Raw genomic sequence first — 17,542 nt, forward strand, 5'->3', positions numbered from 1 at the left:
ATCCTCTAACCACAGGAGGTTAAGTGCCCTGGGGCTACCTGTACAGGAGAAAAATCAGGAGTAAAAAGGCTGCATGCCTCCATGGGGGATTGAATGGAGTAATCCACCCTCACTAGCAAATGAAGGCAAGTTGTGGATTCATAGCCAAGGCCATTTGCTGCATGTTTTTTTTAGGCCATTGTTGTGGGAATTCCCGAGCGTGAATGTTTATCCTAATGTCCTGCGGCACTAATACATCGTAGAACCTCACAGAGTACTAAACATCGGACGGTGCACTTTGACGACAGCTGTTAAGCTTCAGATGGTGTCGCTATTTCTCACCTTGTCCTGAAGTTGTAAGTCAATGTTGGCTTTGAGGAGCATCTCCACAATGACGAGCTGCCGCTGCTCCACTGCTAGGTGTAATGCACTCTGCTGCCTCTGCAGATGGAGAAAAAACAACAGCATCTGTGACATAGGAAATGCCCCAATGTGCCTCAGAGGGGAGAGTGGGACGCCAGGGAGTAGAAGAGTTAAGAGGGAGGACCGAAAGCATGGTCAAAATGATTAGTTTCTGAGAAGGCTTTTAAAGGCAGGGAGGGAGATTGCAAGATGGGGGGGTTTAGGGAGAGAGTTCAAAAAAGAAGGGCTCAGACGACTCAAGTCTGTGCCACCGTATGAAAAACATATGGGTTACGCAAACGGAAGATGGAGCACTCTGAATGGCAATTACATGGAAATTACTAGAAATTACAAGCACCCACATTACAAGCACACTCATTACAGGCACTCTCATTACAGGCAGGCACATTACAGGCACATGCATTACAGGCAACACATGCATTACAGACAATGATCTTTCTCATCTGGACTTTGAGTTCAAACATAGTGAATCGACCTTGGCATGATGTAATTCCACTACCTGCAGTCTCTTTGCTAATCTTTCACCAGCATCTCAGATTGTAAACTATTAACAGGCAGTACTGAAAACTATTTCAAGGATCATGACATTTTTTTTAATGATTTCACTATAAATTTCCAGCTGCTTTTGGGTTGATGGATTAGTAAAACTCAATTCTCTCACTATTTTTTGTAAAAATAAAATCCTGAATTCTCCCTATAATTTTTCTGTTCTTCACATGAACAATGGGTCGTGAGATACATTGTCAGAACTTTAATTGAGGCTATAAAAATGGTGTCTGTGAACTGTATAAACAATTTAGTGTAATGGTGCCATTTTATTAATCCCTTATTTATTTTCTTCTGCTGACATTCCAAATAAAAACTGACTTTCTTCATATAGACCTGAGTTTTTTTTAGGGTCCAATTTCCACCCCCTATGTTTTCCCCCGTTTTATGACATTAATAGAAACTGCAAAACACCCAAACAAAGCTGGGTTTTTTAATTGGTCATACAAAGCAGTTTTAATGATCCTTAACTATTTCACTCCAGTTGGGTTTAGCATTTGGGTCCAAGGTGTATAATAACCCATGTTCACGAGAACCCACATGGTCACCGATGTTGATGTCACACCTGGCATCTATCAAAAGCCTGATGAGCTGAGCGAAGTTGTGTTTCACAGCAAGGTGGATACAGGCATGCTGTCAATAGCAAGATAAAATGGTACAGTTATTCTCAATGTGCAAAACAGTCTGTTCCATATCCAGCCCACCCCCCTCAGAAAGTCTATCCAATATCAGACAGAAATCCACATGAATAAAGCCAATAAATGAGCAATGGACCTATCCTCCATGTCAGACTGGGTTAGAAGCTACAATGTGGAAAGACACAAAGTGCCACTAGACATGAGTAGTGTCTGTGGGCATGAGTCAGCCTTTCTGCACGTCTCCTCCGTTATCTTATCCCCAATTTTCTCCGCTCCCCTCCTAAAGGTGCTGTCTTGTGAGCACCATGGGCATTGGTCACCCTCTAATGCCTCACCCAATGGCCATTCTTCATGTGTGAGCATGGAGAATGAGTGTCAGCAGGGTATTCAACCATGGGAGCATCGCAACCAAGCCCAGCCCTGCTCCATCTGGGCAAGGAAACCTCCTGCTGATTACCACCTACCGCCCTCCCTCAGCTGATGAATCAGTCCTCCTCCATGTTGAGCACCACTTGGAGGAAGCACTGAGGGTAGCAAAGGCACATAATGTACTCTAGGTGGGGGACTTCAATGTCCATCACCAAGAGAAGCTCGGTAGCACCACTACCGACTGAGCTGGCTGAGTCCTGAAGGACATAGCTGCCAGATTGGGCCTGCGGCAGGTGGTGAGCGAACCAGCAAGAGGGAAAAACCTACTTGACCTCGTTCTCACCAATCCACCTGTCGCAGATGCATCTATCCATGACAGTATTGGTAGGAGTGACCACCGCACAGTCCTCGTGGAGATGAAGTCCCGTCTTCACACTGAGGACACCATCCAATGTGTTGTGTGGCACTACCACCGTGCTAAATGGGATAGATTCGGAACAGATCTAGCAGCTCAAAACTGGGCAACCATGAGGCGCTGTGGGCCATCAGCAGTAGCAGAATTGTATTCCAGCACAATCTGTAACCTCATGGCCCGGCATATTCCTCACTTTACCATTACCAACAAGCCAGGGGATCAACCCTGGTTCCAATGAGGAGTGTAGAAGAGTATGCCAGGAGCAGCACCAGGCGTACCTGAAAATGAGGTGCTAACCTGGTGAAGCTACAACGCAGGACTACAGGCATGCTAAACAGTGGAAGGAACATGCTATAGACAGAGCTAAGCGATTCCACAACCAACGGATCAGATCAAAGCTCTGCAGTCCTGCCACATCCAGTCGTGAATGGTGGTGGACAATTAAACAACTAACGGGAGGAGGGGGCTCTGTGAACATCCCCATCCTCAATGATAGCAGAGTCCAGCATGTGAGTGCAAAAGACAAGGCTGAACTGTTTGCAACTATCTTCAGCCAGAGGTGCCAAATAGATGATCCACCTCGGCCTCCTCCCGATATCCCCACCATCACAGAAGCCAGTCTTCAGCCAATTCGATTCACTCCACGTGATATCAAGAAACGGCTGACTGCACAACAAAGGCTGTGGGCCCCGACAACATCCCGGCTGTAGTGCTGAAGACTTGTGCTCCAGAACTAGCCGCGCCTCTAGCCAAACTGTTCCAGTATAGCTACAACACTGGCATCTACCTGACAATGTGGAAAATTGCCCAGGTATGTCCTGCCCACTAAAAGCAGGACAAATCCAATCCGGCCAATTACCGCCCCATCAGTCTACTCTCAATCATCAGCAAAGTGATGGAAGGTGCCGTCGACAGTGCTATCAAGTGGCACTTACTCACCAATAACCTGCTCACCAATGCTCAGTTTGGGTTCTGCCAGGACCACTCGGCTCCAGACCTCATTACAGCCTTGATCCAAACATGGACAAAAGAGCTGATTTCCAGAGGTGAGGTACGAGTGACTGCCTTTGACATCAAGGCAGCATTTGACTGAGTGTGGCACCAAGGAGTCCTAGTAAAATTGAAGTCAATGGGAATCAGGGGGAAAACTCTCCAGTGGCTGGAGTCATACCTAGCACAAAGGAAGATGGTAGTGGTTGTTGGAGGCCAATCATCTCAGCCCCAGGACATTGCTGCAGGAGTTCCTCAGGGCAGTGTCCTAGGCCCAACCATCTTCAGCTGCTTCATCAATGACCTTTCCTCCATCATAAGGTCAGAAATGGGGATGTTCGCTTATGATTGCACAGTGTTCAGTTCCATTCACAACCCCTCAGATAATGAAGCAGTCACGTGCCCGCATGCTGCAAGACCTGGACAACAGCCAGGTTTGGGCTGATAAGTGGCAAGTAACATTCGCGCCAGACAAGTGCCAGGCAATGACCATCTCCAACAAGAGAGAGTCTAACCACCTCCCCTTGACATTCAACAGCATTACCATTGCCGAATCCCCCACTATCAACATCCTGGGGGTCACCATTGACCAGAAATTTAACTGGACCAGCCATTTAAATACTGTGGCTACAAGAGCAGGTCAGAGGCTGGGTATTCTATGGCGAGTGACTCACCTCCTGACTCCCCAAAGCCTTTCCACCATCTACAAGGCACAAGTCAGGAGTGTGATGGAATACTCTCCACTTGCCTGGATGAGTGCAGCTTCAACAACACTCAAGAAGCTCGACACCATCCAGGACAAAACAGCCCGCTTGATTGGCACCCCATCCACCACCCTAAACATTCACTCCCTTCACCACCGGCGCACAGTGGCTGCAGTGTGTACCATCCACAGGATGCACTGCAGCAACTCGCCACGGCTCCTTCGACAGCACCTCCCAAACCCGCGACCTCTCCCACCTAGAAGGACAAGAGCAGCAGGCACATGGGACCAACATCACCTGCACATTCCCCTCCAAGTCACACTCCATCCCAGCTTGGAAATATATCGCCGTTCCTTCATTGTCGCTGGGTCAAAATCCTGGAACTCCCTTCCTAACAGCACTGTGGGAGAACTTTCACCACTCGGACTGCAGCGGTTCAAGAAGGCGGCTCACCACCACCTTCTCAAGGGCAATTAGGGATGGGCAATAAATGCCGGCCTTGCCAGCGACGCCCACATCCAATGAACAAATAAAAAAGAAGTCACAGAGGACGTTGTGAGCGCCAATTAAGACCGTTTTGGGGTTGCGAGAAGAGTGGAACTTGCATTAGAAGGATTCAAACACAGATACAGAATGAAAGCGTGAGAGACTCGGTTACTCCCCGACATCTGCCTTAGCAACCAACTCAGGACAGGCACTGAGAGAGGCTGGAAGTCTTTCAGCCTGCACTCTCCAACACAGCATCACACGAAGAAAAGAAAGAGGGAAAACGTCTAAAATGGGGCAACAGGAACTCCCATAAAAGTAACATTTAAAAAATGTTTCCACAACTGAGGGCGTACCAGCAACCATTTAACACTGACCCGTTTACAGTGTCAGGACCAGAAAACAGAAGCAATTGGGAAAAGGTCCGCTGTCTGGGGTGAGTCCACATCGAGCGACAAGGGACACCTCCCTTGCTGCAGCAAGTTTCCACCTGGTTCCTTGCGAGTGCACGTTTACAGCACAAAACTGGTCATAAATTAGACAAGGGCATGTCGGTCAAAGACACATGGGTGATTAACTATCTACACCAAACTCCCAGCATACCCACCTTGTCCTCAATGTCCACATTTGCACTGTAACCCAGTAAAAGCTCCACGGTGTTTTCATGTCCTCCAGCAACCGCCCAGTGCAGGGCCGTTCGGTTAACCTGGACCAACACAAAGCATGAGAACTTGTAGGCTCAAAAGACCAGGAGGCCCAACAAGCCCGTCCCTTTCTCAGAGATCAACCCCACTATCTACCTTCTCACCATACCCCTCAACCCCACCTCCACACCTTCTAACCATACCCCTCAACCCCACCTCCACACCTTCTAACCATACCCCTCAACCCCACCTCCACACCTTCTCACCATACCCCTCAACCCCACCTCCACACCTTCTAACCATACCCCTCAACCCCACCTCCACACCTTCTCACCATACCCCTCAACCCCACCTCCACACCTTCTCACCATACCCCTCAACCCCACCTCCACACCTTCTCACCATACCCCTCAACCCCACCTCCACACCTTCTCACCATACCCTTCAACCCCACCTACCTACCTTGTCACCATAACCCTCAACCCCACCTCCACACCTTCTCACCATACCCCTCAACCCCACCTCCACACCTTCTTACCATAACCCTCAACCCCACCTCCACACCTTCTCAACATACCCCTCAACCCCACCTCCACACCTTCTCCCCATAACCCTCAACCCCACCTCCACACCTTCTTACCATAACCCTCAACCCCACGTCCACACCTACTCACCATACCCCTCAACCCCACCTCCACACCATACCCCTCAGCCCCACCTCCGCACCATATCCCTCACCCCACCTCCATACCTTCTCACCATAACCCTCAACCCCACCTCCACACCTCCTCACCATACCCCTCAGCCCCACCTATCTACCTACTCACCATACCCCTCAACCCCACCTCCACACCATACCCCTCAGCCCCACCTACCTACCTACTCACCATACCCCTCAACCCCACCTCCTCACCTTCTCGCCATACCCCTCAACCCCACCTCCACACCTTCTCACCATACCCCTCAACCCCACCTCCACACCTTCTCACCATACCCCTCAACCCCACCTCCACACCTTCTCATCATACCCCTCAACCCCACCTCCACACCTTCTCACCATACCCCTCAACCCCACCTCCACACCTTCTCACCATACCCCTCAACCCCACCTCCTCGCCATACCCCTCAACCCCACCTCCACACCTTCTCACCATACCCCTCAACCCCACCTCCACACCTTCTCATCATACCCCTCAGCCCCACCAACCTACCTTCTCACCATACCCCTCAACCCCACCTCCACACCTTCTCCCCATAACCCTCAACCCCACCTCCACACCTCCCCTCCATACCCCTCATCCCCACCTACCTACCTTCTCACCATATCCCTCAACCCCACCTCCACACCTTCTCACCATACCCCTCAACCCCACCTCCACACCTCCCCTCCATACCCCTCATCCCCACCTACCTACCTTCTCACCATAACCCTCAACCCCACCTCCACACCTTCTCACCATATCCCTCAACACCACCTCCACACCTCCCCTCCACACCCCTCATCCCCACCTCCACACCTCCTCACCATACCCCTCAACCCCACCTACCTACCTTCTCACCATACCCCTCAACCCCACCTCCACACCTTCTCACCATATCCCTCAACACCACCTCCACACCTCCCCTCCACACCCCTCAACCCCACCTCCACATCTTCTCACCATATCCCTCAACCCCACCTCCACACCTCCCCTCCATACGCCTCATCCCCACCTACCTACCTGCTCACCACACCCTTCAACTCCACCGACCTACCTTCTCACCATACCCCTCAACCCCACTTGCACATCTCCTCACCATACCCCTCAACCCCACCTCCACACCTTCTCACCATATCCCTCAACCCCACCTCCACACCTTCTCACCATACCCTTCAACCCCACCTACCTACCTACTCACCATACCGCTCAACCCCACCTACCCACCATACCCCTCAACCCCACCTACTCACCATACCGCTCAACCCCACCTACTCACCATACCCCTCAACCCCACCTACCCACCATACCCCTCAACCCCACCTACCCACCATACCCCTCAACCCCACCTACTCACCATACCCCTCAACCCCACCTACCCACCATACCCCTCAACCCCACCTACTCACCATACCCCTCAACCCCACCTACTCACCATACCCCTCAACCCCACCTACCCACCATACCCCTCAACCCCACCTACTCACCATACCGCTCAACCCCACCTACCCACCATACCCCTCAACCCCACCTTCTCAACATATCCCTCAATCCCACCTACACATCTTCTCGCCATTTCAACAACTTACATTTACATTTTCCCTTAACTCCTTCTCTCTCCAAAAAAAATCCCATTGCCCCGACCCAAGATACATTCTCCGCCAAACTGGCCTTCCCTGGTAACTTATTTTACAATTCATTACTCTTTGGGTGAAAAGGTTTTCCTGACTTTGCTCCTTACTCCGAACTCCCAAATTTTTGACATGTGCCCCTGGGATTTGTGCAATTTGCCTGAACCAGTTTTGTTAATATTTCCTTCGTAATATTGAACACGTCAGCTCCCTCTTCTCTGTTCCACAGAAATGAAACTAACACAGGACACTGAGCTGTGAACGAACTGCAAAACATTACCAAACTGCACACCTCAATGAATATTCTGGCAACGAGCCAAGTTAGGTTCTAGCACCGCCAGCCTCAACTAAGAGCACTGTACAGTGTTGTAGCGTTTTTCTATTTTTGTGTTTAATTTGTTTAGCGGTTGTATTTTCTACCAGTTCTTGTGTGGCTTTTGAATGCTGCATTTCTTTTTGATTATGTTAAATCGAGTTGGTAACTTTTAAATAATGTTATTGAAGCCATTCACCTTCCGGCTCTGTATGGGTCAGAACCAAATCACGTGATTCATTTACCCAATCACCTGGGGAGTTCCGAAGTTATTTATTTACTCACAGTATTCTTGGCGTTGACGTGCACTTTGTTGCGAATCAGCAGCCTGACCATTTCTGTGTCATTCCTCTTCGCTGCTCCTTGGCGTTCCTTTTCTGTTTGCAACACTGAAAAGGGGAATAAACTACAACATCACCAGATCAGGTACAGCACGGGTTAGATACAGAGTAAAGCTCCCTCTTCACTGTCCCATCAAACACTCCCAGGGCAGGTACAGCACGGGTTAGATGCAGAGTAAAGCTCCCTCTACACTGTCCCATCAAACACTCCCAGGGCAGGTACAGCGCAGGTTAGACACAGAGTAAAGCTCCCTCTTCACTGTCCCATCAAACGCTCCCAGGGCAGGTACAGCGCAGGTTAGATACAGAGTAAAGCTCCCTCTACACTGTCCCATCAAACACTCCCAGGACAGGTACAGGGTTAGATACAGAGTAAAGCTCCCTCTACACTGTCCCATCAAACACTCCCAGGGCAGGTACAGAGTTAGATACAGAGTAAAGCTCCCTCTACACTGTCCCATCAAACACTCCCAGGGCAGGTACAGGGTTAGATACAGAGTAAAGCTCCCTCTACACTGTCCCATCAAACACTCCCAGGGCAGGTACAGCACGGGTTAGATACAGAGTAAAGCTCCCTCCACGCTGCCTCCACATTGTACCAACGATTGCCACCATGAAGCAGAGGAATTTGTTTTGTAACATGTCAGATATGTTAGGATCATGGAGTGTTACAGCACAGAAGGAGGCCATTCAGCACATCGTGCCTGTGCCAGCTCTTTGCAAGAACTATCCAATTTAGTCCCAAGGGAACATTTTATCCCATACAGCTGATATGAAGTAACCCATTTTAGGCCTCAAGCTTTGGGCTGTGCCTCCACACTGGGACTGAACTTGGTACAGTGAGTTTGTCGGGCAGGTTTCAACCCAGCTTTACAGTTCAAACCCAGAAACACGCAGCACTCTGACACACCGCAAACTCCTTCTGAAACTAATTCAGAGATGTTAAAAGTGAAATAATTTGCTCACAGCCACTGACCTGTCATCCATGATCCGATATTCACAGGATGTCTAGTTGCACAACTTGTATTAAATGTGAGAGCTGAATAAACAGCTCTAATATTGCCCCACACTCTTATCCTCAGACCCACAGGGCTACTCTGCAGGGCGAGGCTCCAGAGCTACCTGTTCACCTTCTGTATGCTGAACTCACGTATTTCTAATTCATCTAATTTTCTTTCAATTCCCCCCCCAAAAAAAAACGCGCAGACTCTCACTGAGGTGTGAGTTCCACAGAGGGAGGGATGAGGTAGGGGGATGAGGGAGAAGAAGGAAGGGGATGTGGGAGGGGAAGAGGGAGGGGGTGAGGGAGGGCAAGAGGAAAGGGGATGAGGGATGGGGATGAGGGTAGAGGATGAGGGAAGGGACGAGGGAGGGGATGAGGGAATGGGAAGAGGGAGGGGAAGAGGTAGGGGAAGGGGATGAGGGTGAGGGGAGAGAATGAGGGAGGGGAAGGGGATGAGGGTAAGGGGAGAGAATGAGGGAGGGGATGGGGACGAGGGGAGAGAATGGGGAAGGGGTGGGGAATGAGGGTGAGGGGAGAGAATGGGAGGAGGAGATGAGGGGAGAGGATGAGGGAGGGGATGGGAATGAGGGTGAGGGAGAGAATGAGGGAGGGGAAGAGGGGTGAGGGTGAGGGGAGAGAATGAGAATGGGGATGGGGAGAGAATGAGGGAGGGGATGGGGATGAGGGGAGAGACTGAGGGAGGGGATGGGGATGAGGGTGAGAATGAGGGAGGGGATGGGGATGAGGGTGAGGGGTGAGAATGAAGGAGGGGATGGGGATGAGGGTGAAAGGAGAGAATGAGGGAGTGTATGGAGATGAGGGTGAGACGAGATAATGAGGGGTTGGAGATGAGGGTGAGGGGAGAGAATGAGGGAGGGGAAGGGGGAAACGGCGCGGCTCCCCACAGCCGTTGGTTTGAAGGGTCGGGGCGAGTCCGCGTGCGCGGAGAGCGGGAACAGCGCGCGCTCCCCGAGTCCGGCCCGAGGGAGTCCGCGTGCGCGGAGAGCGGGAACAGCGCGCGCTCCCCGAGCCCGGCCCGAGGGAGTCCGCGTGCCCGGAGAGCGGGAACAGCGCGCGCTCCCCGAGTCCGCCCGAGGGAGTCCGCGTGCGCGGAGAGCGGGAACAGCGCGCGCTCCCCGAGTCCGCCCGAGGGAGTCCGCGTGCGCGGAGAGCGGGAACAGCGCGCGCTCCCCGAGCCCGGCCCGAGGGAGTCCGCGTGCGCGGAGAGCGGGAACAGCCGCCCGTGAGGTGATGGCGGTTCCAGGCAATCCCACAGGTGAGATGGTTATCGTTGGGGAAATGAGGCGCCTCATTCCCTGCCCGGGGGACATAGAACATTCTGGAATCGGGCGAGCGGGCCCCCGTCTCTCCCCCTCCCCCATCTCTCTCCCTCCTCCTTATCTCTCCCTCCTCATCTCCCCCTCTCCCATCTCTCCCCTTCCCCCATCTCTCTCCCTCCTCCTCACTTCCCCCTCCTCATCTCTCCCCCTTCTCCATCTCTCTCCCCTCCCATTATCTCTCTCTTGCTCCCACCAGCTCTCTTCCCCTCCTCACCTCTCTCCCATCTCTCTCCCCTCTCCAACTCTACCCCTCCCTCCATCTCTCTCCCCTTCCCATCTCTCCCTACCTCCATGTCTCTCCCCCTCCCCATCTCTCTTCCCTTCCCTCCATATCTCTCCCCAGCTCTCTCCCCCATCTCTCCCCTCCCTCCATCTCTCTCCCCTCCCCCCATCTCTCTCCCCCTGCCCATCTCTCTCCTCTTCCTTCATCTCTCCCCCCTCCCTCCATCTCTCCTCCCTCCCTCCATCTCCTCTTCCATAAAAAGCAGGACAAATCCAACCCAACCAATTACCGCCCCATCAATCTACTCCCAATCATCAGCAAAATGATGGTGTCGTCGACAGTGCTATCAAGCGGCACTTACCATTAACCTGGCTCAAAGATGCTCAGTTTGGGTTCTGCCAGGACCACTCGGCTCCAAAAGAGCTGAATTCCAGAGGTGAGGTGCGAGTGACTGTCTTTGACATCAAGGCAGCATTTGACCGAGTGTGGCACCAAGGAGCCCTCGTAAAACTGAAGTCAGTGGGAATCAGGGGAAAACTCTCCAGTGGCTGGAGTCATACCTAGCACAAAGGAAGATGGTAGTGGTTGTTGGAGGCCAATCGTCTCAGCCCCAGGACATTGCTGCAGGAATTCTTCAGGGCAGTGTCCTAGGCCCAACCATCTTCAGCTGCGTCATCAATGACCTTTCCTCCATCATAAGGTCTGAAGTGGGGATGTTCGCTGATGATTGCACAGCGTTCAGTTCCATTTACAACCCCTCATAATGAAGCAGTCCATGCCCGCATGCAACAAGACCCAGGCTTGGGCTGATAAGTGACAAGTAACATTTGTGCCAGGCAACGACCATCTGCCTCAAGGGAGAGTCTAACCACTTCCCCTTGACATTCAACAACATTACCATCGCCAAATCCCCCACCATCAACACCCTGGAGGTCACCATTGACTGAAAACCTAACTGGACCAGCCACATAAATACTGTGGCTGCAAGAGCAGGTCAGAGGCTGGGTATTCTGTGGTGAGTGACCCACCTCCTGACTCCTGAAAGCCTTTCCATAATCTACAAGACACAAGTCAGGAGTGTGATGGAATACTCTCCACTTGCCTGGACGAGTTCAGCTCCAACAACACTCAAGAAACTCAACACCATCCAGGTCAAAGCAGCCCGCTTGATTGGTAGCCCATCCACCACTCTAAACATTCACTCCCTTCACCACCGGCGCACTGTGGCTGCAGTGTGTACCATCCACAGGATGCATTGCAGCAACTCGCCAAGGCTTCTTCGACAGCACCTCTCAAAACCATGAGCTCTACCACCTAGAAGGACAAGGGCAGCAAACGTATGGGAACACAATCACTTGCACGTTCCCCTCCAAGTCACACACCATCCCGACTTGGAAATATATCGCCATTCCTTCATTGTCGCTGGGTCAAAATCCTGGAACTCCTTACCTAACAGCGCTGTGGGAGAACCTTCAGCACACGGACTGCAGCGGTTCAAGAAGGCGGCTCACCACCAATTAGGGATGGGCACTAAATGCCGGCCTCGCCAGCGACACCCACATCCCATGAATGAATACATTTTTAAAAATCTCTCCCTTCCGTCCATCTCTCCCCTTCCCTCCATCTCTCTCCCTCTCCCCCTCCCTCCAACTCTCTCCCCCTCCCTCCATCTTGCTGCCCCATTCCCCCGGACCTATCCTTCCTCTCAGATGCAGAGGGAGCCACTGGGCAATTCCAGAACTTTCTATTTTTACTTCAGATTCCGTGTCAGATCCTTCGTGATCACCATTGAAATGGGTGGGATTAGTCTGGATACCGTGAAACCATTTGGATGGGATTGGTCTGGATACCGTGAAACCATTTGGATGGGATTGGTCTGGATACCGCGGAAACCATTTGGGTGGGATTGGTCTGGATACCATAGAAACCATGTGGGTGGGATTGGTCTGGATACCATAGAAACCATGTGGGTGGGATTGGTCTGGATACCATAGAAACCATGTGGGTGGGATTGGTCTGGAAACCATGTGGGTGGGATTGGTCTGGATACCGTGGAAACCATGCAATGATCCGTTTCATATTAAACTTGCATAGAGCACACACTTCCTGTTCACAAACCTTCTTCTTGTCACCTATTTTTTTGGTCACACTCTTGTGTCAATTATTTACCCGTACAAATCGGCAATGTCAACATTTGCCACACAAATTTTTTATGTCAACTGTCACATGTAATTGCAGACTCTGGCCACTGGGTGGCTCTATGGAGTGAGTTTCTGAAGTCTGTCCATTGCCATAAATGTTTGAGGGGCACTAACACGGGCAATTTACTAGTCTTTAAAAACGACTGACCCAAAGTTAGTCGTACGATATTTCAAAGCATCGCACCTGTCTGCGTCTGTAATTAAAGCAGGCTGCGTTGCCCTCCATTTTAGAAACGCTACTTCTACCCCCAGTCTGCACAAGGGTCACCAGCACATGTCCTGTCCCCACCCATTCATCCTGCAGCGCAGCTCAACTCGTTACTTCACCCAAGCGGCCATTCTTCTTCATATATGAATACAGACGGTGAGTGTTGGCAAGGTATTCGACTGTGGAGGGCAGCACAGTCAAGCTGATCCTATCCTCATCCAATGTTCAGAAATCCACTTTCCAGTGGGGTCATGGGACTGTGATCAGGAGCAGAAATCCTGAATGATTTTCCTCTCCCTGAGGCCAATTATAGCCCCTACTTTTAATACATTTGTACAAGGCACTGATTAGGCCACAGTTAGACTACTTGCAGTTTTGGGCGCCCCATTATAGAAAGGACATAGAAGCCATAGAGAGCATACAGAGTGGATTCACCAGGATGAGGCCAGGGATGAGAAACTATAGTTCTGAGGAGAGACGTGAGATACTGGGACTATTTCCACTGGAGCAGATAAAGCTACGAGGGGAGTTAACAGATGATTTTTAAAATTATGATGGGATTTGATTGTGAATAGAGAAAGACTATTTCCTTTGGTTGGAGAATCAGTGATAAGGGGCCATCTATTTAAAGTGGTCACTCGGAGAAATTTCTTCAAGAGAGTTGATAGGGCAGGGAATGCTTTCCCCAAGGGAGTGGTTGAGGCAGAGACCATTGCATCTTTTAAGAGAAAATTGGATAGATACTTGAAGCAGTTATTTGCTGGAGCAATCTGAGCATGCAGGATGGAGAGTCTGGGAGTGCCCGGTGGGTGGGGGTGAAGGAGATAGTCTGGGAGTGCCCGGAAGAGGGGGGGGGAAGAGAGTCTGGGAGCGCCCGGGGTGGTGGGGGGGGGGGGGGTGAGAGAGTCTGGGAGCGCCCAGGGTGGGGGTGGGGGGAGAGAGTCTGGGAGCGCCCGGAGGGGAGAGAGTCTGGGAGCCTGTGGGGGAAAGAGTCTGGGAGTGTGCGGGGTGGGGGGCGGAGAGAGTCTTGGAGCATGGCGCGTGCGGGGTGGGGGGAGAGTTTTTTAAAATTTGTTCATGGGATGTGGGCGTCGCTGGCGAGGCCAGCATTTATTGCCCATCCCTAATTGCCTTTGAGAAGGTGGTGGTGAGCCGCCTTCTTAAACCGCTGCAGTCCGTGTGGTGAAAGTTCTCCCACAGTGCTGTTAGGAAGGGAGTTCCAGGATTTTGACCCAGCGACAATGAAGGAACGGCGATAAATTTCCTAGTTGGGATGGTGTGTGACTTGGAGGGGAACGTGCAGGTGGTGTTGTTCCCATGTGCTTGCTGCTCTTGTCCTTCTAGGCGGTAGAGGTCACGGGTTTGGGAGGTGCTGTCGAAGAAGCCTTGGCAAGTTGCTGCAGTGCATCCTGTGGATGGTACACACTGCAGCCACTGTGCGCCGGTGGTGAAGGGAATGAATATTTAGGGTGGTGGATGGGGTGCCAATCAAGCGGGCTGCTTTGTCCTGGATGGTGTCGAGCTTCTTGAGTGTTGTTGAAGCTGCACTCATCTCGGCAAGTGGAGAGTATTCCATCACACTCCTGACTTGTGCCTTGTAGATGGTGGAAAGGCTTTGGGGAGTCAGGGGGTGAGTCACTCACCACAGAATACCCAGCCTCTGACCTGCTCTTGTAGCCACAGTATTTATATGGCTGGTCCAGTTAAGTTTTTGGTCAATGGTGACCCCCAGGATGTTGATGGTGGGGGATTCGGCGATGGTAATGCCGTTGAATGTCAAGGGGAGGTGGTTAGACTCTCTCTTGTTGGAGATGGTCATTGCCTGGCACTTGTCTGGCGCGAATGTTACTTGGCACTTATCAGCCCAAACCTGGATGTTGTCCAGGTCTTGCAGCATGCGGGCACATGACTGCTTCATTATCTGAGGGGTTGCGGGGTTGAGCCTGGGAGCGCCCGGGGGGAGAGAGTCTGGGAGTGTGCAGGGGGGTTGAGAGAGTCTTGGAGCGTGGAGCGTGCGGGGGGGGAGAAAGTGGGAGCATGCGGGGAGGGGAGAGAGAGTCTGGGAGCACACGGCAGGGTGGGACTCCGGCTGGAGTTAGCTGATGTTTTGTTCATCCCTCCTAATATCTCCTCCTTTGGCTTTGCATCCATTTTTGTCTCATTGCACCTCTGAAACGCCTTGGAGCATTTTTCTATGTTAAAGGAACTTAATATAAATACAGGTAGTTGTCAACGAGGGACCTGCACCCTGACCCAGATCAGGTCACTGGGATTGAGGGGGGACCTGCCCCCTGGCTCAGAGCAGCTCACTGGGATTGAGGAGGGACCTGTCCCCTGGCCCAGAGCAGCTCACTGGGATTGAGGGGGGACCTGTCCCCTGACTCAGAGCAGCTCACTGGGATTGAGGGGGGATCTGTCCCCTGGCCCAGAGCAGGTCACTGGGATTGAGGGGGGATCTGTCCCCTGACCCAGAGCAGGTCACTGGGATTGAGGAGGGACCTGCCCCCGAGCCCAGAGCAGCTCACTGGGATTGAGGGGGGACCTGTCCCCTGGCCCAGAGCAGCTCACTGGGATTGAGGGGGGACCTGTCCCCTGGCCCAGAGCAGCTCACTGGGATTGAGGGGGGACCTGTCCCCTGACTCAGAGCAGCTCACTGGGATTGAGGGGGGACCTGTCCCCTGACTCAGAGCAGCTCACTGGGATTGAGGGGGGATCTGTCCCCTGGCCCAGAGCAGGTCACTGGGATTGAGGGGGGACCTGTCCCCTGACTCAGAGCAGCTCACTGGGATTGAGGGGGGACCTGTCCCCTGACTCAGAGCAGCTCACTGGGATTGAGGGGGGATCTGTCCCCTGGCCCAGAGCAGGTCACTGGGATTGAGGGGGGATCTGTCCCCTGACCCAGAGCAGGTCACTGGGATTGAGGAGGGACCTGCCCCCGAGCCCAGAGCAGCTCACTGGGATTGAGGGGGGACCTGTCCCCTGGCCCAGAGCAGCTCACTGGGATTGAGGGGGGACCTGTCCCCTGACTCAGAGCAGCTCACTGGGATTGAGGGGGGACCTGTCCCCTGACTCAGAGCAGCTCACTGGGATTGAGGAGGGACCTGTCCCCTGACTCAGAGCAGCTCACTGGGATTGAGGGGGGACCTGTCCCCTGACTCAGAGCAGCTCACTGGGATTGAGGGGGGATCTGTCCCCTGGCCCAGAGCAGGTCACTGGGATTGAGGGGGGATCTGTCCCCTGACCCAGAGCAGGTCACTGGGATTGAGGAGGGACCTGTCCCCTGACCCAGAGCAGGTCACTGGGATTGAGGAGGGACCTGCCCCCGAGCCCAGAGCAGCTCACTGGGATTGAGGAGGGACCTGTCCCCTGACCCAGAGCAGGTCACTGGGATTGAGGAGGGACCTGCCCCCGAGCCCAGAGCAGCTCACTGGGATTGAGGAGGGACCTGGTCCCCTATCTCAGATGCTTCCTACATTACAACAGTGATTACACTTCAAAAGCATTTAATTGGCTGTAAAGCGCTTTGGGACGTCCTGAGGTTGTGAAAAGCGCGATAGAAATACAAGTCTTTTGTTTTTAAAATGTTTTTGCGGTTTTGTAATTTCAGGATGTGGTTTCTTCTGCCACCAGGTGGCCAAGGTTTGCACTGCAGCTTCTGGTCCAGCCGACCAACAACCTTTTGAGAATCCAAGGCCCACAACTCAGGACAACACCGAGGCTGTAAACGGTAGGAGAGATAAGGTAAATCAGGGAGAAGAGGTTAGATGACAGCAAGCTTGGAATTCAAAGATTTTGGGTAAAAAAGACTGAAGGAGGTGCTTGAGGGATAAATACTGGCCAGGACACTGGGGAGAACTCCCTTGGTCTTCTTCAAAACAGTGGCATGGAATCTTTCATGGCCACCTGAGAGGGCAGACGGGGCCTCGGTTTAACGTCTCATCCAAAAGACGGCACCTCTGACAGTGCAGCACTCCCTCAGTACTACACTGAAGTATCAGACTATATTTTGAGCTCAAGTCTCTGGAGTGGGGTTTAAATCCACAACCTGTGACTCAGAGGCGAGAGGGCGAGCCACTGAGCCAGGGCTGCCACTTTATTTAAGTTGGGTTTATTTAAGGTTTCACTCTGGCAGAAGCTGATGTTCCCCTAACACAGGAGGCATTGTAAAATTGAAAGGCAAGAGTTTAACTTCAGTGGATATTGCAGTAACCGATGGGTGGGAGAGATTGGAACCTTTAAAGTGTCCAGGGGATGGGGCTGATCCCGGAGAAAGGGGGAAAAACAGGAACCAGGAAAAACTGCCAGTGGTGGAAATACACACAAGGTCCATCAGCTTCTGAGAGAAGAAAGACTAAATAAATCCGGAAAGAGTGAAAGGACGAATGAATCT

At 52.2% G+C, this 17,542-nt stretch overlaps 1 protein-coding gene across 10 annotated transcripts in view; it reads right to left on the reverse strand.

Moving 5' to 3' along the window:
* LOC137306549 (ankyrin repeat and death domain-containing protein 1A-like) overlaps positions 1–8,694 on the reverse strand; it is a 34,146-nt gene extending 25,452 nt beyond the window's left edge. For 7 of the 10 annotated variants that reach the window (XR_010958908.1, XR_010958904.1, XR_010958905.1 and 4 more), the window contains exons 1-4: positions 7,482–7,739; positions 5,158–5,256; positions 1,420–1,581; positions 322–420 (exon numbers count right to left, since the gene is read on the reverse strand). Coding sequence is in view for 5 of the 10 variants with exons in the window: in XM_067975824.1 (XP_067831925.1) it covers positions 322–420; positions 1,420–1,581; positions 5,158–5,256; positions 7,482–7,592 (471 nt within the window). In the remaining 5 variants the exon portion in view is untranslated. Of the gene's footprint in view, positions 1–321; positions 421–1,419; positions 1,582–5,157; positions 5,257–7,481; positions 7,740–8,121 lie in introns of those variants that run through there. The other 3 variants (XM_067975822.1, XM_067975823.1, XM_067975825.1) reach the window with 3 other exon arrangements.
* Positions 8,695–17,542: the final 8,848 nt, after the last annotated feature.

This window comes from Heptranchias perlo, chromosome 44 (assembly GCF_035084215.1).
Source record: "Heptranchias perlo isolate sHepPer1 chromosome 44, sHepPer1.hap1, whole genome shotgun sequence".
NCBI classification, from domain to species: domain Eukaryota; kingdom Metazoa; phylum Chordata; class Chondrichthyes; order Hexanchiformes; family Hexanchidae; genus Heptranchias; species Heptranchias perlo.